This window comes from Uranotaenia lowii, chromosome 3 (genome assembly GCF_029784155.1).
Source record: "Uranotaenia lowii strain MFRU-FL chromosome 3, ASM2978415v1, whole genome shotgun sequence".
Lineage (NCBI taxonomy): Eukaryota > Metazoa > Arthropoda > Insecta > Diptera > Culicidae > Uranotaenia > Uranotaenia lowii.
In genome coordinates this window covers 110,638,575-110,664,987 of record NC_073693.1, presented here as the reverse complement: position 1 = coordinate 110,664,987, position 26,413 = coordinate 110,638,575, and the positions used below count along the sequence as shown (strand labels likewise).

Here is a 26,413-nt window from a genome sequence, read left to right as displayed (position 1 = left end):
ATCGGTATGAAATTACGTTTGTGATGAATATAAATTTATTACAGAAAGTTACGTTAATATACTCAAAAAAATCCAGTGAAAATTTGAATCCTACTCTTAGAAAATCTGAGAAATTGCAAATTGACAAAAAGTTCGAAAAACAGCTACCTTTGAAAATTCGCCAAAAATTCTGTGTTTCGTATTTTGAAATTAAAATGCAAAAAATGAGCCAAATAACAGAAAACTGAGGTGTTGTAGCTGAATATTGTATGAAAACATATTTGAGTTACATTACAAGGTTCCCAAAGCTAGATGCAGCGAAAAAGTTTTTAAGGACAAAGGAATTTTCCTTTGTTTAGTGGCCAAACAAAAGAAAAATTATTTTGATTCTGGGACAAATAAAAAAAAAATCATTTGTTTCTAATCTGTTTTCCTTCATTTCAAGAATTTTTCACCCTTGAAATTAAAACAAATTCTTTGATTCAAAGTATTTTTTTTTTAATTCAAAGAATAAATCTTTTTTTTTTCAAAAATTTTTCGTTAGAATCAAACTCATAACACATTGTATCAAATAAAGAGTTTGATTCAATGGAATATTTTTTTGAATCAAAATCAATATTTTTTTGGGTCAAATACCAAGATTTCTCTGAGTGTATAAATTTTGTAAAAATCAGTCGGCAAACAAGAGATATATAGATTTTTGTCAGGTGTATCATATTGACACTCCAGGGACTGAAACGGGTAAAAATTTCAGGGACGGATGAGTGTTAAATAATGGTCAATCACACCTTGTGTTTGAGAAAAATTTTACCTTTAACCAATATTATTAGTTTCAGAGGTTTCTCAAGTCCACAATTTTCCAAAAACCTGTATTTTTTTTGTAAATTGGCCTTTTAAAATAAACACTACATGCAAAAGAAGCCAAAAGAACCATAAATGAACAATGTTAACTTAATACAAAGTTACGTAAGCACATATTTCATGTTTTTAGTTTATTTATGGTGTGGAATAATTTAACCCTCTACAACTTTGATAAGGTTTTTGATGAAAATAAGCAGGCACGCAACGTATTTTTGAACCTGTCATACCAAATAAGAAAAAATACAATTTATATGAAACAAGTTTAGAGCGAAGGGCAAAATAAAGTGTCCAAATTATTTTTTTTTTCAATTTCTTTAATTTTTCTGGTTAAAATTCAACGAAAACACATCGTAATCATTTTTAAAATATTGTTTATTACGTTCTTTTCAATTTTTGTTAATTTTGCGCTGGTAAAAAAAGAAAGTTTTTCTGATAGAAAAAAAACAGTTATTATTCCAAAAAAAACAGGGGCAAAATAAAGTGTCCAGATTAGTACAGCTTCAAATAAGTCAAACTGAAGGCAAAAAAGAACGATTTAATAATGGGTATGGCCTCCTTCAGCCTTCAACACCTCCTGCAAGCGCTTCGGCATACTTTCAACAAGGTTGTTCAAGTGCTGTGGGTCGAGTTCTTCCCACGCATACTCCAGGGCATTAAAATAAGTATTAACAGTCTTATGAATCAGAGCATCGAGGATGGCCCACAGATTTTCGATGGGGTTCAGATCAGTACTTTGTGGGGGCCATTCAAGGGGTTTGATACGGCAGGAACGGAAAAATGACTTCATCAGATTGGCCGTATGCTTCGGATCGTTATCCTGCTGTAAAACGAAGCGCTCTTCGAGGCCCGTCTTGATGAGGAATACCTCGAGGTTTTCCCGCAGGATATTCCGTCAATTTTTACCAAATTGCCCACCCCACCCCAAGAAAAGCACCCCCACACCATCACGTTACCTCCTCCGTGCTTGACTGTTCCTTGGATATGGCGGTCTTGGAGCTCCTCACCCGACTTTCGCCACATATGATCCCGCTCTTCCGGTTGAATAGCTCGAATTTGGATTTGTCGGCCCACAACAATGTTTTCCAGTACTCGAGCCGTTTATCGGCGTGTTGCTTGGCGAACTTGAGCCGCTTAGCCTTGTTCACCTGGCTGATGAAAGGTATTCTCACTGCGATCTTGCTATGATACTCCTTTGCATGGATGCGGCGACAGACAGTACGACGCAATACCGAAAATTGGAGCTCTTCCTGTATCTGCCGGATCGTTATTATTGCGTTTTTCTTCACTTCACGAATGATTTTCTTGTCCGTTCTGGCATCTGTCTTGGGCTTCAGTCCTCTTCTCGGGCGATCCACCATCGATACGAACGTTTTCATCTTCTTCATGATTTTTGATACCGCTGTCTTGCTAATTTCGTAGTGCAAATTCGAGGGGCCTCGCGATGGTAACTTATCGAAATTATATTGATTTTTAAGTTGGACACTTTGTTTTGCCCATTTTTTTTTAATATCAACTGTTTTCTTCTATCAGAAAAACTTTCTTTTTTACCAGCGCAACATTAAGAAAAATTGAAATGAACATAACAAACAATATTTTAAAAATGATTACGATGTGTTTTCGTTAAATTTTAACCAGAAAAATAAAAGAAATGATAAAAAAAATAATTTGGACACTTTATTTTGTCTCTCACTATACTTTCTATACTGTTCCATATGATTATTTTTTACAAAAAAATAACATCCCTTACTAAGTTTAATTATCCACACAAACTTAACATAATTGGGAATCAAAAGGAATGTCCAGTTTACTCTTAAAATGATTGGAAAAAATGTACTATATGATTGGCCTTAAATCTATAAAACTATTTTATTTGGTGTTTCTCCATACGGGACACGATTCCTACTAGCGACAATATATTCCTTATGAAATCAGAGTTCGTAAAAATAAAAATATATTTTCCAAAAAAATCTCAATTCAGACAATGTAGGTATACATACCTATATGCAACCTTAAAATTTTGACAAAGGTCTCAAAATTACGGAAAAATGCCCGAATCTACCTAATAGAACAATTTTTATAAATTTGATCTCAATTACTACAACAAAATAAAGTTTGCCATTGAAAATGTAAACAGAACCGCAAAATAGGAATATATCAAAGCAACAAACCGACATGCATATGTGTCTCATTGCTTTGCTTTTCCGATAATGTTGTCGGCGTGTCTAGTTTAAACAGTTCGTTAGGTCTACTCTGGGAACCGGCAAGATAAGGCGCGCCTGGCTCTGACTGAATGCACCCATGCAAAGACATAAGCCGGGGTATCTCATTATGTACGCATAGGTAGATGACAAAATACTACTTCAAATGAGCTGCAAACTGCCTGTTTAATAATAGACCACTCTCAGTAAGAAACAACTGTAATAGTTTTCCAGTAGTAGGCATAGAGTTTACTTACCCTCAATGTTTTCGAAATTGGAATTGCTTGACTCGTTCATCGGTGAATCCGGTGGACTGAGGTTTGCGAAATGGACCTGTAAAACAATAAACAAGCAATGCGTCAATAAGGGTTGCAGTTTCAACGTGAATTTTTGGTTGATTTAACTATAATTTTAAGCTAGGGAATCTTCAATGTTTTTAATGCAATAAACTTCCAGTCATCAAATGCTTACTTGTGTTTGCAGCAAACACACAGCCTACGCTGATTTAGCTTTCCCCGATGTATAAATTTTTCTCGCAACCCTCAGCAAATAATTTGCAGCACCCTTTCTTGCGCTGTGATGTCGAAATGGAGAGAATTATTCCTCCGTACTTCGAAATGTATGATAATCGCGCAAAGGTAAACGTGCAAAGTGTATATTTTTATTATTATTCGCCCGTTGATTTGTTAAAAATAGCCACACATGAGAGCTTCACTGAGCTAGAACAGGAGGCGGCGGCGCCTGCTTCGTTGCAAAAGAGAATGCTTCTTCCCTCGAAAGGAAAAATGATAATTGAACACTAATGAAACCGTAGCACCAATTTCTTTTTCTAAGATTTGCAACCAGCAAGAACAAGTTACAATTATTCACACCGAGCAAATGGTAATATCATGAATGAGCAATAAATTCACAGAATTGTTCCAATGCAGGAAACGGAAGCATGAAAAATCGATTTCCGTTTTTCACCGATGACAGCCGACGTGCATATATCGCAAAAAGAACTTCCTCCTGGCAAACGATTTGAGGGGGTCTTCAAAACATTAAATTGAAGCAGAAACTGCAAAATTTAGCGGGTTTTGAGCACAACACACGGTTTGCAAAATGCCAGTTCACTTCACGATAAACTCCACCAACGAATGTCGCACAGAAAAAAAACAACGACTGATCGACGGCGAGCAAATTTTGCGACTTGCTCGCTGCTCTGTTGCACGAGCGCTTGGTATGGAGTAGTGTCTAATGCTGATGATATACGCATTAGCAAGTTACCCTAAATTGTCAATATACCTATCATTCAAAGTCTGATTAAAGGTGTATTTTAAAAATCTCAAATTTCGACTTTCAAAATCCGTTTGTCCAGTGAATTTGATTTTTTATTGATTGATTTAGAAATTTATAAGTGCAAGTTCAAAAAAAAAGTATGATCATGAAAGGTCCATGATTTAACAAAAAAGTTCCCTCACACCTTGCGCCACAAATGATTTGCATATTCGTTTCACTGTGTGTGGGGAGGATTTTCCTCGTTTTTCCTCCCATTCCATTTCATTCTAAACGGGGGGTGTTCAAAAGTTTCGTGACGCATCAAAGAGAAAAATAAACAACAAACGGGTGCCGTCAAGTGACAGCCTTCCGCGCTTTTCTGAACTGTCATTTGACACAAAGTAGAGCCGCATGCAACATTGCATACACGTTAAGGCTGCTTGGTAGATTTTTATACGAGGTTTTTATAATATGTACTGGAATATAAATGTTAAAACAGTTAAAAGGAAATTTAATCTAGATAAATGAATGAAACTAGATTTTTTTTTAAATCTGAGCTTAAATTAGTTTAATTTGTTATCATCTAACGATCTGTTGAAGTAAGCCACAAAGAGAAAAACCATCCCGAAATCATCGCAAGCGACACAAAATGCTGAGTTGAGTAATGAGTTATTGCAATAACGCTCCAGCCAGCCAGCCCCATCCAATCATTAGTCACCTTTTGCTTTAGTTAGGGGTCATAGTTTGTTTTTGCTCCCCCTCACAGATGAGTTTAGTTGGGGTGGAAACAACAGTTGAGCGTTTCGATACACTCCTTTTCGACGGCACGAGAACCGGTATTTGGTTGTGACTTGTGAGATATGAATGGTTAGGTTTGTAATGGGTACATTAACGTTTTGAGACCGAAAATGAAACATATTGTGATGATGATGATGATGATGATGATGCATGTTTTTAAACAACCTTGAATGCAGTTCATTTGTTGTTCACCCAAAGGGGGGTTGAGCTTACAAAATGATCATCACAATTTCGAATTTAAAACTTAAAAATATTAGAATTTAGAATTTAGAATTAAAAATTTAGAATTTTGAATTAAGAATTTAGAATTTTGAATTTTGAATTTTGAATTTTAAATTTTGAATTTTGAATTTTGAATTTTGAATTTTGAATTTTGAATTTTGAATTTTGAATTTTGAATTTTGAATTTTGAATTTTGAATTTTGAATTTTGAATTTTGAATTTTGAATTTTGAATTTTGAATTTTGAATTTTGAATTTTGAATTTTGAATTTTGAATTTTGAATTTCGATTTTGAATTTTGAATTTTGAATTTGCAATTTCGAATTTTGAATTTTGAATTTTGAATTTTCAATTTTGAATTTTGAATTTTGAATTTTGAAATTTGAATTTTGAATTTTGAATTTTGAATTTTGAATTTTGAATTTTGAATTTTTAATTTTTAATTTTTAATTTTGAATTTTGAATTTTGAATTTTGAATTTTGAATTTTGAATTTTGAATTTTGAATTTTGAATTTTGAATTTTGAATTTTGAATTTTGAATTTTGAATTTTGAATTTTGAATTTTGAATTATTAATTATGAATTTTGAATTTTGAATTTTGAATTTTGAATTTTGAATTTTGAATTTTGAATTTTGAATTTTGAATTTTGAATTTTGAATTTTGAATTTTGAATTTTGAATTTTGAAATTTGAATTTTGAATTTTGAATTTTGAATTTTGAATTTTGAATTTTGAATTTTGAATTTTGAATTTTGAATTTTTAATTTTTAATTTTTAATTTTGAATTTTGAATTTTGAATTTTGAATTTTGAATTTTGAATTTTGAATTTTGAATTTTGAATTTTGAATTTTGAATTTTGAATTTTGAATTTTGAATTTTGAATTTTGAATTTTGAATTTTGAATTTTGAATTTTGAATTTTGAATTTTGAATTTTGAATTATTAATTATGAATTTTGAATTTTGAATTTTGAATTTTGAATTTTGAATTTTGAATTTTGAATTTTGAATTTTGAATTTTGGATTTTGAATTTTGAATTTTGAATTTTGAATTTTGAATTTTGAATTTTGGATTTTGAATTTTGAATTTTGAATTTTGAATTTTGAATTTTGAATTTTGAATTTTGAATTTTGAATTTTGAATTTTGAATTTTGAATTTTGAATTTTGAATTTTGAATTTTGAATTTTGAATTTTGAATTTTGAATTTTGAATTTTGAATTTTGAATTTTGAATTTTGAATTTTGAATTTTGAATTTTGAATTTTGAATTTTGAATTTTGAATTTTGAATTTTGAATTTTGAATTTTGAATTTTGAATTTTGAATTTTGAATTTTGAATTTTGAATTTTGAATTTTGAATTTTGAATTTTGAATTTTGAATTTTGAATTTTGAATTTTGAATTTTGAATTTTGAATTTTGAATTTTGAATTTTGAATTTTGAATTTTGAATTTTGAATTTTGAATTTTGAATTTTGAATTTTGAATTTTGAATTTTGAATTTTGAATTTTGAATTTTGAATTTTGAATTTTGAATTTTGAATTTTGAATTTTGAATTTTGAATGTCTAATTTTAATTTCGATTTTGAATTTTGAATTTTGAATTTGGAATTTTGAATTTTGAATTTTGAATTTTGAATTTTGAATTTTGAATTTTGAATTTTGAATTTTGAATTTTGAATTTTGAATTTTGAATTTTGAATTTTGAATTTTGAATTTTGAATTTTGAATTTTGAATTTTGAATTTTGAATTTTGAATTTTGAATTTTGAATTTTGAATTTTGAATTTTGAATTTTGAATTTTGAATTTTGAATTTTGAATTTTGAATTTTGAATTTTGAATTTTGAATTTTGAATTTTGAATTTTGAATTTTGAATTTTGAATTTTGAATTTTGAATTTTGAATTTTGAATTTTGAATTTTGAATTTTGAATTTTGAATTTTGAATTTTGAATTTTGAATTTTGAATTTTGAATTTTGAATTTTAAATTTTGAATTTTGAATTTTGAATTTTGAATTTTGAATTTTGAATTTTGAATTTTGAATTTTGAATTTTGAATTTTGAATTTTGAATTTTGAATTTTGAATTTTGAATTTTGAATTTTGAATTTTGAATTTTGAATTTTGAATTTTGAATTTTGAATTTTGAATTTTGAATTTTGAATTTTGAATTTTGAATTTTGAATTTTGAATTTTAAACCTGAGTTAAAATTTTGAATTCTACATTTGACATCGATTCCAGAATCTAAGTTCCAAACAATTTTTTTCAATAACTAAGATCCATAAAGGGTATTTTATAGTAGAATACTTGACCACATTTTTTTTGAACTTTGATTCTTTGATTTTCTATTTGAATTCTTTCTTTAATAATTTATCCTCAATTCAACTGGTGAAACTGAATGAAAATTGCTAATGATGAAACTCTGATATTTCAATTCTGGATCACCATTATGGAACTTTTTTAAGTTTCAGTTTTAAATGTTTTCTTTTAATATTCCAGAAAAATGAGTTTCGAACATGGAAAATAAATCTAATTTTAGTTTCAAATGCAAAATCATGATTCGCATCAGAATTTTGTCCCAATGATGAATCGAACTGAAAACCAAGAATAATAAACTGGATACAGATTCCGCAATCCGGTCTTAGGCAACAAATTTTGATTTTTATAAAATAAAATCATTTGAAATCAGAACATTCAAACCGAAACGATTCAAACCTTATCTCACCAGATATTTTTCCGCACTTATCCGGGTAGAACAAATCCGGACTATTTTATCCAAAAACCTACCAAAATTCAGGCATTCGATTTCAAAGTTTACAACTAAAAATCTGGGCATTATCCAGGAAAATTAGAATATTCTTCATTTAAAATCAGGAAGAAAAGAACTCGAGAAGTTGTTTTTTTTCATCGGAACACTTGGCTCAAAAAATTGTTTTGGACGCAAAGTACATAAATGTTAAAACGCAATAATTGTTTTCCTTTGGTTTTGCAAATAAAGTGAAAACATTCGGGCAAAATCCAGACAACCTTAGTGAATCTTATTTTATTGTAAATTCGATTTTCGGGACCAAGGACTGCACCCAAAATTCATGCATCAACTTCTTTTGTGAATAACTTATGTTGGTGTTTTTCGAGTACAGCTTTTATATATCTGAATTGTGGACCTGAGCTTAAATTAGTTTAATTTGTTATCATCTAACGATCTGTTGAAGTAAGCCACAAAGAGAAAAACCATCCCGAAATCATCGCAAGCGACACAAAATGCTGAGTTGAGTAATGAGTTATTGCAATAACGCTCCAGCCAGCCAGCCCCATCCAATCATTAGTCACCTTTTGCTTTAGTTAGGGGTCATAGTTTGTTTTTGCTCCCCCTCACAGATGAGTTTAGTTGGGGTGGAAACAACAGTTGAGCGTTTCGATACACTCCTTTTCGACGGCACGAGAACCGGTATTTGGTTGTGACTTGTGAGATATGAATGGTTAGGTTTGTAATGGGTACATTAACGTTTTGAGACCGAAAATGAAACATATTGTGATGATGATGATGATGATGATGCATGTTTTTAAACAACCTTGAATGCAGTTCATTTGTTGTTCACCCAAAGGGGGGTTGAGCTTACAAAATGATCATCACAATTTCGAATTTAAAACTTAAAAATATTAGAATTTAGAATTTAGAATTAAAAATTTAGAATTTTGAATTAAGAATTTAGAATTTTGAATTTTGAATTTTGAATTTTAAATTTTGAATTTTGAATTTTGAATTTTGAATTTTGAATTTTGAATTTTGAATTTTGAATTTTGAATTTTGAATTTTGAATTTTGAATTTTGAATTTTGAATTTTGAATTTTGAATTTTGAATTTTGAATTTTGAATTTTGAATTTTGAATTTTGAATTTTGAATTTTGAATTTCGATTTTGAATTTTGAATTTTGAATTTGCAATTTCGAATTTTGAATTTTGAATTTTGAATTTTCAATTTTGAATTTTGAATTTTGAATTTTGAAATTTGAATTTTGAATTTTGAATTTTGAATTTTGAATTTTGAATTTTGAATTTTGAATTTTGAATTTTTAATTTTTAATTTTTAATTTTGAATTTTGAATTTTGAATTTTGAATTTTGAATTTTGAATTTTGAATTTTGAATTTTGAATTTTGAATTTTGAATTTTGAATTTTGAATTATTAATTATGAATTTTGAATTTTGAATTTTGAATTTTGAATTTTGAATTTTGAATTTTGAATTTTGAATTTTGAATTTTGAATTTTGAATTTTGAAATTTGAATTTTGAATTTTGAATTTTGAATTTTGAATTTTGAATTTTGAATTTTGAATTTTGAATTTTGAATTTTGAATTTTTAATTTTTAATTTTTAATTTTGAATTTTGAATTTTGAATTTTGAATTTTGAATTTTGAATTTTGAATTTTGAATTTTGAATTTTGAATTTTGAATTTTGAATTTTGAATTTTGAATTTTGAATTTTGAATTTTGAATTTTGAATTTTGAATTTTGAATTTTGAATTTTGAATTTTGAATTTTGAATTTTGAATTTTGAATTTTGAATTTTGAATTATTAATTATGAATTTTGAATTTTGAATTTTGAATTTTGAATTTTGAATTTTGAATTTTGAATTTTGAATTTTGAATTTTGAATTTTGGATTTTGAATTTTGAATTTTGAATTTTGAATTTTGAATTTTGAATTTTGGATTTTGAATTTTGAATTTTGAATTTTGAATTTTGAATTTTGAATTTTGAATTTTGAATTTTGAATTTTGAATTTTGAATTTTGAATTTTGAATTTTGAATTTTGAATTTTGAATTTTGAATTTTGAATTTTGAATTTTGAATTTTGAATTTTGAATTTTGAATTTTGAATTTTGAATTTTGAATTTTGAATTTTGAATTTTGAATTTTGAATTTTGAATTTTGAATTTTGAATTTTGAATTTTGAATTTTGAATTTTGAATTTTGAATTTTGAATTTTGAATTTTGAATTTTGAATTTTGAATTTTGAATTTTGAATTTTGAATTTTGAATTTTGAATTTTGAATTTTGAATTTTGAATTTTGAATTTTGAATTTTGAATTTTGAATTTTGAATTTTGAATTTTGAATTTTGAATTTTGAATTTTGAATTTTGAATTTTGAATTTTGAATTTTGAATTTTGAATTTTGAATTTTGAATTTTGAATGTCTAATTTTAATTTCGATTTTGAATTTTGAATTTTGAATTTGGAATTTTGAATTTTGAATTTTGAATTTTGAATTTTGAATTTTGAATTTTGAATTTTGAATTTTGAATTTTGAATTTTGAATTTTGAATTTTGAATTTTGAATTTTGAATTTTGAATTTTGAATTTTGAATTTTGAATTTTGAATTTTGAATTTTGAATTTTGAATTTTGAATTTTGAATTTTGAATTTTGAATTTTGAATTTTGAATTTTGAATTTTGAATTTTGAATTTTGAATTTTGAATTTTGAATTTTGAATTTTGAATTTTGAATTTTGAATTTTGAATTTTGAATTTTGAATTTTGAATTTTGAATTTTGAATTTTGAATTTTGAATTTTGAATTTTGAATTTTGAATTTTGAATTTTGAATTTTGAATTTTAAATTTTGAATTTTGAATTTTGAATTTTGAATTTTGAATTTTGAATTTTGAATTTTGAATTTTGAATTTTGAATTTTGAATTTTGAATTTTGAATTTTGAATTTTGAATTTTGAATTTTGAATTTTGAATTTTGAATTTTGAATTTTGAATTTTGAATTTTGAATTTTGAATTTTGAATTTTGAATTTTGAATTTTGAATTTTGAATTTTGAATTTTGAATTTTGAATTTTAAACCTGAGTTAAAATTTTGAATTCTACATTTGACATCGATTCCAGAATCTAAGTTCCAAACAATTTTTTTCAATAACTAAGATCCATAAAGGGTATTTTATAGTAGAATACTTGACCACATTTTTTTTGAACTTTGATTCTTTGATTTTCTATTTGAATTCTTTCTTTAATAATTTATCCTCAATTCAACTGGTGAAACTGAATGAAAATTGCTAATGATGAAACTCTGATATTTCAATTCTGGATCACCATTATGGAACTTTTTTAAGTTTCAGTTTTAAATGTTTTCTTTTAATATTCCAGAAAAATGAGTTTCGAACATGGAAAATAAATCTAATTTTAGTTTCAAATGCAAAATCATGATTCGCATCAGAATTTTGTCCCAATGATGAATCGAACTGAAAACCAAGAATAATAAACTGGATACAGATTCCGCAATCCGGTCTTAGGCAACAAATTTTGATTTTTATAAAATAAAATCATTTGAAATCAGAACATTCAAACCGAAACGATTCAAACCTTATCTCACCAGATATTTTTCCGCACTTATCCGGGTAGAACAAATCCGGACTATTTTATCCAAAAACCTACCAAAATTCAGGCATTCGATTTCAAAGTTTACAACTAAAAATCTGGGCATTATCCAGGAAAATTAGAATATTCTTCATTTAAAATCAGGAAGAAAAGAACTCGAGAAGTTGTTTTTTTTCATCGGAACACTTGGCTCAAAAAATTGTTTTGGACGCAAAGTACATAAATGTTAAAACGCAATAATTGTTTTCCTTTGGTTTTGCAAATAAAGTGAAAACATTCGGGCAAAATCCAGACAACCTTAGTGAATCTTATTTTATTGTAAATTCGATTTTCGGGACCAAGGACTGCACCCAAAATTCATGCATCAACTTCTTTTGTGAATAACTTATGTTGGTGTTTTTCGAGTACAGCTTTTATATATCTGAATTGTGGACCTGGGATAAGATTTCGAGGTTTTGGCCCTACCCAAACAACCAAATGTCGCGTTCTAACATAAGGATGGAATTCCGAAGTTCACATTTGACTGAACAAATGTTTTACGGGAGCTTTAGGTGGCCCCCGTCACGTAAAAGTTACTCAGAAACTTCCATCGTCTTTCAAAGGTCAAAATATTATTAAGGGGGGGGGGGTGAGTGGGGAGGGTCTAACACTTTAAAAAAATCGATTTTTTTATTTTTTTATTTTCTTATTGTAAAACATTTCAAGAATGTTGTGTCAAATTTTCAAGTCAATTGAAGCAAAACTGTAGAAATTATAGGCCTTCATCTCCTCCTATCTAACACTGCAAGAAAGCAAAAGCAGAAACTTCAAACGCGTTTTTCTCGAAAGCACATTTTTAAAGCCCGTGGACATCGTCATTTGAAAACTACTTATCCGATTCTTTTCAAATTTGGAACATATTTTCTACATATAAAATACCAGACCCCAACGTTTTTCTTTTTTATTTTTTTTACTTTGGGGAGATTTTACAGGTGAAAAATGGCGGATTTTTTCGTGAAAAATCGTAGTTTTTACTTCAAACAGCCACAAAAATTTCCTAATTTTTTTTTAAGGTTAAATAAAAACGTTGGGGTCCAGAAAAACATCTATTAAAAATATTTCGCTCTGATTTTTTGACTTCAGATACAGTGTCCACCGCAAATCCTGTTTTCTAAAAGGCATCCTCGAAAGTGCTCCGTCACCGGCTCATTTTTCAATATTTTTTAACGAAAAAATTGCTAAATGTTCTTTTAACAATGCTTTGTATAATGCAAAAAATTTGAATACATTTGTTTGAACGATAGCTCTAGAAAAAAATCGTGAAAATGGTGTTTTTTTTATACCCGTTAGACCCTACCCCCCCTTTAACGGAACTTCTCAGCGCTTCTAATGCAACATCTTCGAACCGTGTAAGATACTTCTAGGTGTTTTAAGGAACCTATTTGGAAATTCTAAACGACATGTCGAATATGTCTGTCAATTTTATGTCATGGTACTTGTTTTGCCGCCGCTTATATCAGTACTGATATTTACGACGGAATTCAACGGAGAAAGAAAAAATTGTCGAAAGTTGAAATATATAAAGGGTGATACGGTCAAAATTTGGTCAATGTCAACTTGACGTATTTCTTTCAATTTTGCATTTAAAAAACCTGAACACCCCTCATTATGAAGGTGTGTGTGTAGAATGTTGCTCCTATTTTGATTTTGAAATTCACTCTTCACTCTTCAGTTGTCAAAATGCCGTCCAAGAAAGAAGAGCAGCGTATAAAAATTTTGCTCGCGCATCGCGAAAATCCGAGTAACTTGCACGCAAAGCTGGCAAAATCGCTAAAAGTTGCCAAATCAACCTTGACAAATATAATTAAAGTGTTTGGGGAACGTTTGTCGACAGCCAGGAAGTCTGGATCGGGGGGAAATCGAAAACCGGAAGCCGCTGAGACGACAAAGAGAGTTGCCGGTAGTTTCAAACGAAACCCTAACCTCTCTCTCCGAGATGCCGCAAATAAGTTGGGTGTATCGTCTACAACCGTGCATCGAGCCAAAAAACGAGCCGGACTATCGACTTACAAGAAGGAAGTGACTCCAAATCGCGATGATAAACAAAATACGACGGCCAAATCGCGATCCCGGAGGCTGTACACGACGATGCTGACGAAGTTTGGCTGCGTGGTAATGGACGACGAAACCTACGTCAAAGCCGACTACAAGCAGCTTCCGGGACAGGAGTTTTATACGGCCAAAGGAACGGGAAAGGTAGCAGATATTTTTTTTTTTTGTTTGTTTGTTTGTTTATTCAATCAACGGACCAAGTATAGGCCCAAATGACGACTTAAAGTTAAAGTTACATAAAATTTACATCTAATTAATGATTTCTTGATAATCTTAAAACACTTCTTCGAAAAACATTCCGCGAATCGTCGAAGTCGAAGAGTTCGGAAAAGCGGTTGAACGTTTTCATCACACCGATGAATGCACTATTGGCTCCATAGTTGTTCAATCGAATGGGAACATACAGTTGAAGGTCCTGGTTTCTCAGTCCATGAGGTCTCACACTAAGAGGAATAGCTTCTAGTAGCGTAGGACAATCGATACGCGATGTCAGTAGATCGGCGACAAAAGAAGCTCGTGTTGCATTTCTTCGGGCTTGAAGAGTATCCATGTCTATAAGACGACATCGATGTTCGTAGCTTGGCATGTGGAATGGGTCTTGCCAGTTAAGGTGTCTGAGGGCATAACGCAAAAAGCGCCTCTGGATGGCCTCGAGCCGCTCATTACCGTTCTGGTAGTAAGGACACCAGACAGCTGAGGCGTATTCAAGGATGGATCGAACTATGCTGCAATACAGGCTCTTCAGGCAATACACGTCCTTGAATTCCTTGGCCACTCGGAATAAAAATCCGAGGCTTCTAGAAGCTTTATCGACGACGTTGAAATTTATGTGAAAGAGTGTTTGAATAAACGTCTGCTGCCTTTCCTGAAGAAACACGGTTGTTCCGTACTGTTTTGGGCCGGATTTGGCATCTTGCCATTACGGAAAAATGCCATGGAGTGGTACGCCGCAAACAACGTGCAGGTGGTTCCCAAGGACAAGAACCCTCCCAACACACCAGAGCTCCGCCCAATTGAGAAATACTGGACTATTGTCAAGCGGAACCTAACGAAGACCAAAAAAAACTGCTAAGGACGAGCAGCAGTTCAAGGCAAACTGGCTTTCTGCGGCGAAGAAGGTGGACAAGGTGGCTGTACAAAATCTGATGCAGGTGTTAAGCGTAAGGCCTGGTAATTCGGATTTGGAAAAGCGGAATCCTAACTGAATATTTTTCCTGAATTTTATACTAATTAAACTTGAAAATGAAATTTAATTTGATTTTTAAAATAAACGATTTCACCGATTTACACGCGTTTTCCCTTGACCAAATTTTGACCGTATCACCCTTTATGTGGAAAAATTTCATGTTGATCAAAATTACCCCGGTGATCAATGTTACCCCAGTTTACGGTACCAAACTTTGTAGCTGGTGCTGAAGATTTTGTTTTGGTCACCAGATTTTAATTTTTCAACTAGTTTACTGCCATTTACAAAACCGTTGAAATTCCTACTTCTAAACATTTTAAATTTTTATTCCTTATTCTAAACAGTCCTTTTTTGATTCTTATCCAATCCCAAAATTCGGGATGAAAAGACAAATGACTGGAAGTCTGGAACCTTGAGAAAATGTCTACCTGGAATCCATAACATCTGGAAGATCTAGAGGGTTGACACCAAGAAGAATACACTTGAAATATTTTTTTCATCTGTCAACATACATCAACAGATTTTAAATTTTATTTTAGACTTCCAATACACCGTCCATGATTTTGCAAAAAAACTTGCTCAAATAAATTTGTTTTTGAACGTAAAAATTCAAAATTAAAATAACTCAATTTAAGTATTTTTTTTAGATTTTGCAAATAAAGGGAATGAATCCGAGCATTTTTCAACAAAATCCGGGCAACTGTGCCGGACCGAATTTTTCCTAAATTTTTTGTCGAATATCCGGGCAAGTCCGGGTTTTAACCGGACAATCTTTCCATGCTTTTTTTCTAATAGCGAATTTTAGCTAGTAGGTACATTGTAAAAAATATTCTTCAATCTCAAGCTTACATCTGACTGATCGATTCGTATCCGATATTGAACATTGTGCAACTTATGACAATAGCTATAAAAATGTCATTATGTTACGTCTTCTTAAGTCTACAGTGGCTAGCTGATGTTGTAATATTTTCTTGCATGCTAGTTTTTATTTACATAAATGCCACCTTACAATAGAAAAAATAGAGGAAAAAACGATAAAGCAATATGTTACCCTTGCCATTTTTGTGAGGTGGGAATTTTCAATTCGGCGACAGCCGTTGATGTGATGTCCAAGCTGTAGATGATGACACGCTGATGTCCAGCTGATAATCGTTGTGGTGGTCGCATAAACGTTGATTCACTTTTCAGCGACAAAATCCAAAACCGGTGGTAACGTTTCGTTTCATCCGAATTCCCTGTATATTGTTGTTTGGTTTACAACAGCACTTCTGCAAGACGATGTAATTTAAGACTTGGTAGTCTTTAAGGCTCCCCACGGTCCACTAAAAACGACTTTTCGTTGGTTACACTAATTTGAGTCCATTCATAGGAATATCACTGCACCCAAAAAAAAACACAGGTTCAAGGCGTTTGGCGTTTTCAACGATGGCCAAAAATGGCCTTTGGCACATATACCTAACAACACAAAAACTCGGTAAAGTTTGTCTGGTTTTCCTTGCTGGTGTAGGGATTATTTTTTCCGGTCCCCAGATTCGAGGAACAAACCATCAGGGCAAAACTTCCTTCGGAGTGGGTTCGAATTTCCTGAATGACAACGAGTCGAGTAGTGAGGCAAATGTCTCTGAGGAAGGCGCTGCTGCCTGGAGGTGGTTTGCTTGTGTACCTACTGTCGGTAGCCGGTTCTATTTTATGAACACTAATTTGATTGATAAAAAGTGGAAGCTATTTTTAGATGTGTTCTAGGTTCTAGCACATGACAACTTCAAACACCTGGCTGTTAAGACGTTACGCGGAGTGATTTGGGAAAAATGTTTCCAAGTGAAAAAAATATTAATTTGGCTGAGTAGTCATCAACTTAAAGGGTGTATGAAAAAAAAAAACAAAACAAAATTTATGTTTAATTCCATGATTTTAAAGGCTTAAAAAATTAAAAACTGTAGAAAACAATTTAAATGTGTACATCAAAATAATAGAAAGTCTTTTTTTCGCAGTTTTCATACATTTTCTATTTAAAGTTGTTCAAGTGTTCAAAACCAAAACCAATTTACTTCAGAATTTATGACTCTCAGATCAAAGTGCTGCAGAAATCATTTTCGATAGCAGGATACAAAATTCAAAATATCATGGTTATCATAATTGTCTACTAATTGTTCTAAATTTATAAAAAAAATGCACTCAAATTGTTTATAAACAATAATCATTCCCAAATTTACAGTTCTGGATAAGATAAGATTAAGTTAGACTGATTCTGTTGTCGGCAGTTCGTATATGGTTTATCGTTCTTTTTCATTTTCCTAGTGCAAAAAATTGGACTGAAATGCAGATAAACCTGATATTGTCGTCATAGCCTGTAACTTAGATTCGACTTGCCATCGATTTCAAGTACATAATGTCGTCATTGAATGAATAAAATAGAAACTTTTTCCTCTCGGTCGCATTTTTTGCCTTGGAAAAGTTTTCCTGGTGCTAGAACTTTCGACAGACTTATTTCTCAATATACTGGGAAAATGGAAAACACAATACATAGGAATTTAGGATGTCGATAATACGACGTTCAGTTGTTGAGTATTTTGTTGTGAATAATAAATTACGAAAAAATCTCAGAAATGTTAACGTAAATTTCAAAAAAGGTATCATATTCTCGCTGGAATGGTTCACCGAAAATTGATTGTAATTTTTCAACCGATTTTTTAAACTTAAGATTTCTAAGTAATTAAACTCAAAAAAAAAAAACATATACTTTCCTTCAGTTTTCAAATTTGAACTCTAATTACAGGAAATTTATATCAGTGAACAATTAAAATATCGTGATAGGGGAGATGAGGGCATAACGAGCACCCAGGGCGTAATGAGCACTCCTTTTTTCTACACAAGTTCGTATTTTCTTAAAAAAAATTTCATGAGGATTTGTTTCGTTTTACCTATAGTATTAATTTTTCACCAAAAAAGATATATCCTTTTCATGTTTACAGAAATATTAAATAATTACCAGCTAGGTCCTCAAGTGACGAAAATATCATAATTTTTGAGCACCACCAAATAAGCTTTTATGACCTTCAAATCATCTTGATCTGAAATGTACGCACTGCAACATGATCTACACATTGTTTCTCAATTTTCAACATCATAAAATTTTTGATTTTTCACATTAATCAATTTTAAAACGCTTTTTTACTTTAATTTGTTCACTAGTGGTGAATTGAGCACTATCAATGAAGGCATAATGAGCATTTTCTGCCGGGGAATCTAGCAGCGAATTCAACTCGATGAAGTCAACTGAATAATAGAGCTACAGCTTAGGTTGTTTCGTCTGTCGATTTGGCCTATTGGTAAGGTGTCGGAGAGATAATCAGTACACTGGAGTTCGATTCCTGTTCGAGGGGATTTTTTTTGCACATACCATTCATGATTGATTTTTTCATTGTTACATTATACGGCTAATAGCATCAAAGCATCATCCGTCAAACAAAACACCAGAAACATAATGTATGAGCATTGAGCATGTGTTAATTCTTTGAATTCTACAAACGGAACTAGATTATTTTGTTATTGCCTTGTTTGATAAATCTACGCCTCACCGTTTAGTGCAATCATGATCATGAATGATAAATGAAAAAAAAATCACCTCGACCAGGAATCGAACTCGAGTCTACTGATTACCTCTCCGACATCTTACTAATAGGCCAAATCGTCAGACGATACAAGTCAAGCTGTAGCTCTATTAATCAGTTGACTTCATCGAGTCGAATTTGCTGCTAGAATCCCCGGAAGAAAACGCTCATTATGCCTTCATTAATGGTGCTCATACTGCCTCGGGGGTTTTCTCATTATGCCTCTACACTCTACAGTGACTGGTTTTCAGCTTTCGGCAAAAAATTTTAAAATGCATTTTTAAACGTTTTTATCTACTTTTTCAAGTTTCATCCAATTAGGCAATAGACTATTTGAGTGTCTGCACACGAAAAAATGATGTAAATCACATATTACAGCTGTTCTCTATGGTTAAATTAGCGTTTTCCTTAAGGTGGCCATTATGCCCCCATCTTCCCTAGTAAAAATTGTAGTTGTCTTATAATTACAACCTCTGAATTTTAAAAACAGCTCACAGTTTAAATATTTCAGTAAAAACATAACAATAACTGCAAAAGTGAAATCTTAAACTTAAACCACTGATGATAAATTCATCTGTGGTCTAAGTTTAAGGATTAATGGTGAACTTAGATTCTCAAGTTCCCAACCCTGCCTCCCTTTTGAAGGGGTTGACTAAAATCGGCCTAGAACCACAGCCAATCATTAGTTTTACTTACTTTTTAAGCAGGATGTTTTAAAATATGTCAATTTAACAATCCATTTTAATGAAAACTGTTTGAGTCAAAAGCTGCAGAAAAGAGAAGCTTAAAAACATGAAACAACTGGAAATTTTTCAAAAAATCATCATTTTGGTAGTCTCTTGAATGCTTTTTCCATGTGTTTATCGATCTACATAACAAAATGATTGGCAGTAAGGTCTAAGAGTTACCACCAGGAGAGATGAAATCCAAAGCCGTGCGAACGGGAGGGGGGGAAGGGGTTGGGGGTTTTAACCCCCCCCCCCATGGAGATTTTTTTCAAGTAAAATGTTTAGTTCAAGAAATTGTTTTACCGTAGAAACGTGAAACTGCTTGATCCCAAAAGGTTTAAAAATAAGTGTTAACAAACATGTCAGATTATTGGCGGTATTTAGTCCTATATCACTCTAGGCCTAAGACATTTCATTCTACGACACTGTATGACGTTTAAGATTTGAAACTTGTTTTAAATTGTCAATCTCGATCTGCAATTTACTATACCATTAGTTTCAACCCAAATATTATCTAAAAAAAAACACTTCCTCGCCTATAAAATTGTTTTTTTTTTATAGAAGTGTTGTTCATCCTTCTTTTTATTACTAATCACTTTGATAAATAAAAATAATCGTTTATATCATTACAAATTTGAAATATTTTTCTAGAAATCAATTTCACCATCAACTTAATTTTATATATGCTCAATTCCACATTCAAAAGAGTTTGATAAATTACACAAGGCCCCCAATTTTCATTATTTGGAGGTGCAAAGAATTTAAAAGCTTAATTTTGATAATTTGGAAGTCCTTAAATTTTTGAAAATAGGTGAAAATTACTTTTAAAAATTCTGCAATTTTCTGACAAAACCTTGAAACATTGCAAAAAATATTAATATAAACGTTTTCATCGATTTTTCCAAGGTAATATTTTAGACCGAATATTAAAGGAAGATTCAACTAAATTGAATAAAACATATTTTTCAAAGAAAAAAAATCAAATCGTTTTGCAGAATTTAACAAATTTGTTAAATAAAATAAAACCTTTGTTTTCAACTTTCTTCAGTTATGTCAAAAAAATTGGTCGTTCAAAAAAACACTGTAGAATTTTTTTTTCATCATCATCATCATCATCCTCATCATAAAATATTATTTTTTGTAGAGAAATGAATCCAACTTAGATGAAATTTCAGGGACTAGATAAGGGAAAAATTGATGTTGAAAAACATGCGAAAAAAATTCGCCTTGTCTCCCGGTGAGACTTGAACCCACATCTTGCGCCTCTCCGGGGCCCATGTATTAACATTCTACTACAGGAGACCAACCTGGCGTATGAAATTATACTGGTTGAGTGTCGATGTCTATCGGAATGAAGGGAATAGTTCTCCCATGTGATCATAATCATTTTTCCTGGTCTATTTCTATTCCCATCTTTTCATCTTACGGTAGTTGGACTCAAATTTGGATATTTTAGGCACGGCAAGATTTGCATTGCCTTCTCATATACTGCACGGGTTGTCAGTTATGATGAGAAATGATGCGTTTGCCGTATTTGGATATCCAACCAAATTCGGTGTTTGGCACCGCCTTATTTTCTATTTTTAAACTGTGACCCAAAGATGGGTCTTGACTCAAACATTCAGTCAGCGAAACTTTTTTTGTAGAGAAATGAATCCAACTTAGATGAAATTTCAGGGACTAGATAAGGGAAAAATTGATGTTGAAAAACATGCGAAAAAAAATTTTCGCCTTGTCTCCCGGTGAGACTTGAACCCACATTTTTTTTTCGCATGTTTTTCAACATCAATTTTTCCCTTATCTAGTCCCTGAAATTTCATCTAAGTTGGATTCATTTCTCTACAAAAAAAGTTTCGCTGACTGAATGTTTGAGTCAAGACCCATCTTTGGGTCACAGTTTAAAAATATTATTTTTTAATAGGATGAATACAGAATCTGTCTTTTTTCTCTTATACGGATTTTTAAGTTCATCAGTTATTGATTTCACTCAAAACTGATTTATTTTTAAACTTATAAACTACGTATCACCAAAACGAGATGTGATAGACGAAATCTGACAAAAAATCGAGGTCGAGGAATTGCATCATCCATCATTAAATGCTGTCTCTTGAATTATCCAACAAATTCTATAAATACAATTTTGAAAATTGTTTAAAACGTTTTTTTTGAAAAAAAATCTATCACATGTGTTTAAAATTTATCTTTTTCATCTTCATATTTTATTTTAATTTATGATGAGTTTCATCATCGTTAGTATTGTTTGTTCATTTAATTTATCGACCAATCGGTAAACGTTATGTTCATTAAGTAATAGCATTAATGGATTGTGAAAATTAAAGGCGGATGGAAAGTTAGAAGAAATGAACAGATTTTTTTTTGTCTCTATTTGAGAGGTTTTCAGTCGCTGCCTGGTTTGACTCTAAAAAAAAACAAATATTTAAAATGAGCGATGATTGGAAGCATTTTCATCACATGTCATCGATATCTTCCTCATGCAACAAATTTTTAATTTTCATTATCTTGAAATGTTTAACTAAAATAACATAAATTTGACCGATAAATTGTATTACCGTTTTATTTTAATTTTCAAATAATTTCACTTAGTTTTATTGTATTGTCTTTTCATTTTCGAATAGATTAACCAAATTTTATAGTCAAAATAAAACAACTATTTGAAATAATTTTAAAAAGTTTGTCTTTGTTTACAAATTCTGAATTTTTGAGTTCTGGGGCACATAGAAGTTTTTATTTCAAGAACGCAAAAACCTAGCCGATGAATCTAAATTTTTAATAAGAAAAATTAATTTTCCTGCTTTTGTCCATTTCAATACCCAAAATTTAAATTAACAGCGAAAAAATATTCAAAGCTTGGAATTTTAAACTTTAACATTTTTAATTCATTTCTTTAAATCGATCATGATTTTTTAATTAATCCATGGAATGATTTAAAAATGATTTTAATGCGCAATATAAACATAGTTCGTATTTGCTTTGTGCTTCCAAAATTTACAGCAAATCTTCAAATCACTTATCACCATCTTGGTGTTTGTCCAGATATTTATAACAAAATTTGGAAAAGTCCGGTAATCACATTTCAAATTAAGAATTTAATTATTTTTTTAAAACTGGTGTTTTATTTTATGTTTTCAATTTCTGTGTACTGATTTTTTTGTCCAAAGCTTAAAATTCTGTTTTTTCGACATTAGAATAAGATCATCATTTTCAATAATTTATTAACAACCTACCGGAAATAAAGTTTATATGAAAATTTGATTATGAAATATTTGGTATCGTATCAGTGAAGTTTCTTACTTTTTTCGAGTTTGTGTGATGGCAATAAGTAAGAAAATGGTTTTAGAAATCAATTTACTTTTTTTTGTGCATTTTTATTATTATTATTATTGCTAGCTTAATTTGAATTTCATAACCGACTGATTTGCACCATATTTATAGTTTTAGAAACTTCGTAACGTAACTCAAATATATTTCTAAGATAATATTCGGTTATAACTATTAATTTTTAAGATATCCAAAGTCTAAGAAAAAGGTTTGGGAAAACATACTTAGGAAAAAAGACTATAGACCAGCAACCAAGTGCTTAAAAAATCATTTATTGTTCAAGTAAGCTGAAATTAGAAGCTCTATGGATATATTTTGAAGATTTTTTTGAGATTAAAATAAATATTTTTATATTTATATACCGTCAAAATTGTTTCAATCACAGTAGAAAAATTTAAAAAAATGGATTGGAAAGATGACCTAAATTGATACATTTCTTTAGATTCTCAAAATACGAAACACAGAATTTTTGATGAATTCTTTAAGATAGCTGTTTTTTAACTTTTTATTAATTTTTGAAATTTTCAGATTTTTTATCACCTAAATTCAACAATGCACTGAATTTTGAGTATATAAATGCAAGGTTCTGGTAGTTGATATAAAGTCTTTTTGGCAAAGCATGTTTTTTCGTTTTTTTTTTTTAATCTTTGACTTTGAATGACTTAAAAAATAAAAGTTATAGCTACGTTATGCGGTTTTCAAAACTACAAATTTTGGGAGTTGAGTAGAAGAAAAGAGTAGACATGATGAAAATGGTTGTGTAAAATAGAACAGAGCAAAGAATATTAAAGCCAGCTAGAGTAAGTTTGAGGAATGTAAAGGAGAGATAAATGGAGTGGAGTTAATGTTTCGACTTAAATCGGTTGAGAAAAAAGACAGCTTTAGTGACTTCAAACGAGGAGTGTCAAATTGAAACTCAAGGTCTGAAAGGGAGTTTTTTTTTACTTTTTTTGGGAGTTATTGTTAAAAAGTTACTTTAGTTCAAATTTTTCATAAAGTTCTTAAAGGGTCAGCTAATGAAATGTATGCAATGCGAGGTGGACGACAAGGTGTGGCCAAAATACAATCCATGAACTGCAATAACTTTGGGTAAAATATTTTCGGTAGCTCAAGTTTTAAGACCATTTTTTTAAAACGAGCAAACTGTTTCGAAATCCTCTCAAAATTTTGGAAAACAAGCACAATCATAGATTCTTCAATTTTCAACCTGTTTTGGTAAATAATCTCCTTTATTCTGAAATTCTGAATTTCTGAATTTTATTTAAACTGAAATTTAAGGTCCACAGAAAAAGAAATTATAAAAAATGGAGGTGTAGTCCAAAACTGAGAATAAAATTGCACTTATGAAAAAAAATGCGTTTTTTTTTCGTTATTTTGGTCATAAATTGACAAATATTTAACATAGTGCGAATTTTGAACGAAAAAAGTTTTAGACGATCGATAGCAAATTTGTTAACCTTTAAGAAAAAGAAACTTAAAAAAGATTGAGATATTTATATTTATTTATAAGCACTTTTTCCCCTTAGCAATATTTCAAAATTGGAGCCTAACTTAAAAGCTGTTTTACTGTGATATTTTTGAATTTAATTTATTGGATTCAGCGTGAATTTTTACATTCGAAATATAGGTCAGTTAATGAAGTTCACGATTTGCTTTTAAGTTTGAGCTTTTTTTTATCATAAAATAATTGTTTGCTTATTAACATTAAAAACCTTTCGGAAAGTTTTTTGTTGACGGAACCGTTTAAAGCTCTATCTATTGTCTTTACAAAATGGATTTTTAATTGCGTTAAGAGCTATTTCTATACTTCTACTAATTCGTGAGTAATAGAAATTTTGTGCTTGAGGACGTATAATTTTTTTATGCTAAAAGTTGTTAAATTTAGATAATTCCGAATAGGAGGCCCCAAAAAAAATTGGAAATCAACTATTTAGCCACAATTCATGTGATGTCCATGAAGGTACGGAATGTGAGGGGTTTAATCAAGCAAAATTTTATCCTTTTTGATTGGAGAAGTGTTGAAGAAAATCTTTTTTTTGGTTTGGTTTGATCAAAAGATAAAAAGGCTGGACTTCATAGCTACAATTTTAAAAAGCTGTCCACTGATAAAATAAACAAAATACGGTGGTAAAATCGTGCGCAAAATAGTTGAACAGCTAGCAGTGTGAGATTTTCAAAAAATAAAAATGAAATGGACTGCGATACGAACGTTTTAGTGGGCGCCAAGTCGATCATCAGGTCAATCTCCAGCCAGAAACTTTTCGTTGACAAGACTAAAAAAGACGTTTTTCGTTGACAGATAAAAAATTTGATATCTAGTAGGTACTCAATGAGGTTGACAATCCTTGATAGCTATAAAGATTGTCACAATAAACAGTCAAATGACAAGTTCATGATAAATTTTTGATAATGAAAAATATAGGGACATTTTACAAAAGCAAATCTGTCTATAACAAATGGCTAGCAACCCTATCAAACGGTAAAGTTTGAAGGAAAAAAGAAATGAAGGAGAGCCTTTGTACGAAGGTTAAAATTTCATTAGGTTTTATAGCAAAAAAATATAATTTATAATTTTTGTCCCTTAATTCATGCAAGATGATTGTCCATCTTTCTATTATAAACGATTTTTAAAGAAAACGTTGAAGAGCAGTTTGGGTTTAACATAATATTACTGTTATTGATGTTTTTATGTCTTCTTAGTTCGGGCTGGAAAGCAGAAAAAGATGGAAAAAAAACACTAGAATGCAAAATTGAGTTGAATAAATCACCGATGAGTAGGTAACAAATTTTGTTTCTTGAAAATAACCATTATAAAAGCTTTTTTGTCTTAAAGAAAGTTTTTAATTGAAGGTTTGCAAATCTCATCAAACTGAGCATGCCTCATACATAAAACCATAGTTTTGTTTTTAATTTTGTTTACGGAATTTACACAATTTCTGCATTTTTGTAAATATGAATTTTTATATCGAATAAATTTGGATATTTTTAATTTTATTCACGAAATATTGTTGAATTTGTTATTAATTCATGACAACAGTATCACAGAAACCGTCACCGAATTTTGAGGTCAAATGACAGAATTACAGATTATTTTTTGTCGAAAACACAGATTTTTTTTTCGGCAACCTTGATTGGGATACGTCAAAACCAAATACTAGAATATACTTTTTTACATAATCTCACATAACTTTGAGATGAAAATAAGAAATTTGACTGAATTACAGCTAATTTTGTAAGGCAATCTCAATTTTCCCTACTTTTACTAAAATAGCTATATCTCTTTTCCTCATGCACACGGAATGCATAAAACTTAATGAATTCAAAGTTTATAAGTTTACCCAACTTGTGTGAAAGTCTCATGAAAAAAATATCAACTGTATTAGAAATGGCACTATATAATAACAAACGAAAGTGTTGCGTTTTTTTTTTTTTAATGAAGTCTTCAATAGTGATTCAATTCAATAAGCATGAGACATAAATGTCAAACTTCTGGGGAAAATTGTGAAATGTCCGATCAGATTTAAGTGCTCAATTTTTGAAAACTGAAGATCTTGTTCTTCACAAAAAAAATCTATTCAACGACGTATTCCAGCTTCATGGGCTCATGTTTTCAGGCTTTTGAACCGATCTAATCTTTATCTTCACTGCTGCTGCTGACGCGCGTTCTCGTCGAAGAGACGAAGCAGCGAAAGGTCGGTGTAATCAATATGAATTTTATTTTTGGAATCCGGTGCTTCCCGCATTTTCTCCACACAATC

The 26,413-nt window shown here is 30.5% G+C and overlaps 1 protein-coding gene across 1 annotated transcript in view; it reads right to left on the bottom strand.

Moving 5' to 3' along the window:
• The window catches only part of LOC129752518 (uncharacterized), an 87,432-nt gene that overhangs the window by 20,722 nt on the left and 40,297 nt on the right, over positions 1-26,413 (bottom strand). Inside the window, exons 4-6 of the mRNA XM_055748290.1 lie at positions 16,449-16,659; positions 16,029-16,119; positions 3,296-3,371 (exon numbers count right to left, since the gene is read on the bottom strand). Of these exons, the coding sequence (XP_055604265.1) occupies positions 3,296-3,371; positions 16,029-16,119; positions 16,449-16,659 (378 nt within the window). The remainder of the gene's footprint in view (positions 1-3,295; positions 3,372-16,028; positions 16,120-16,448; positions 16,660-26,413) is intronic.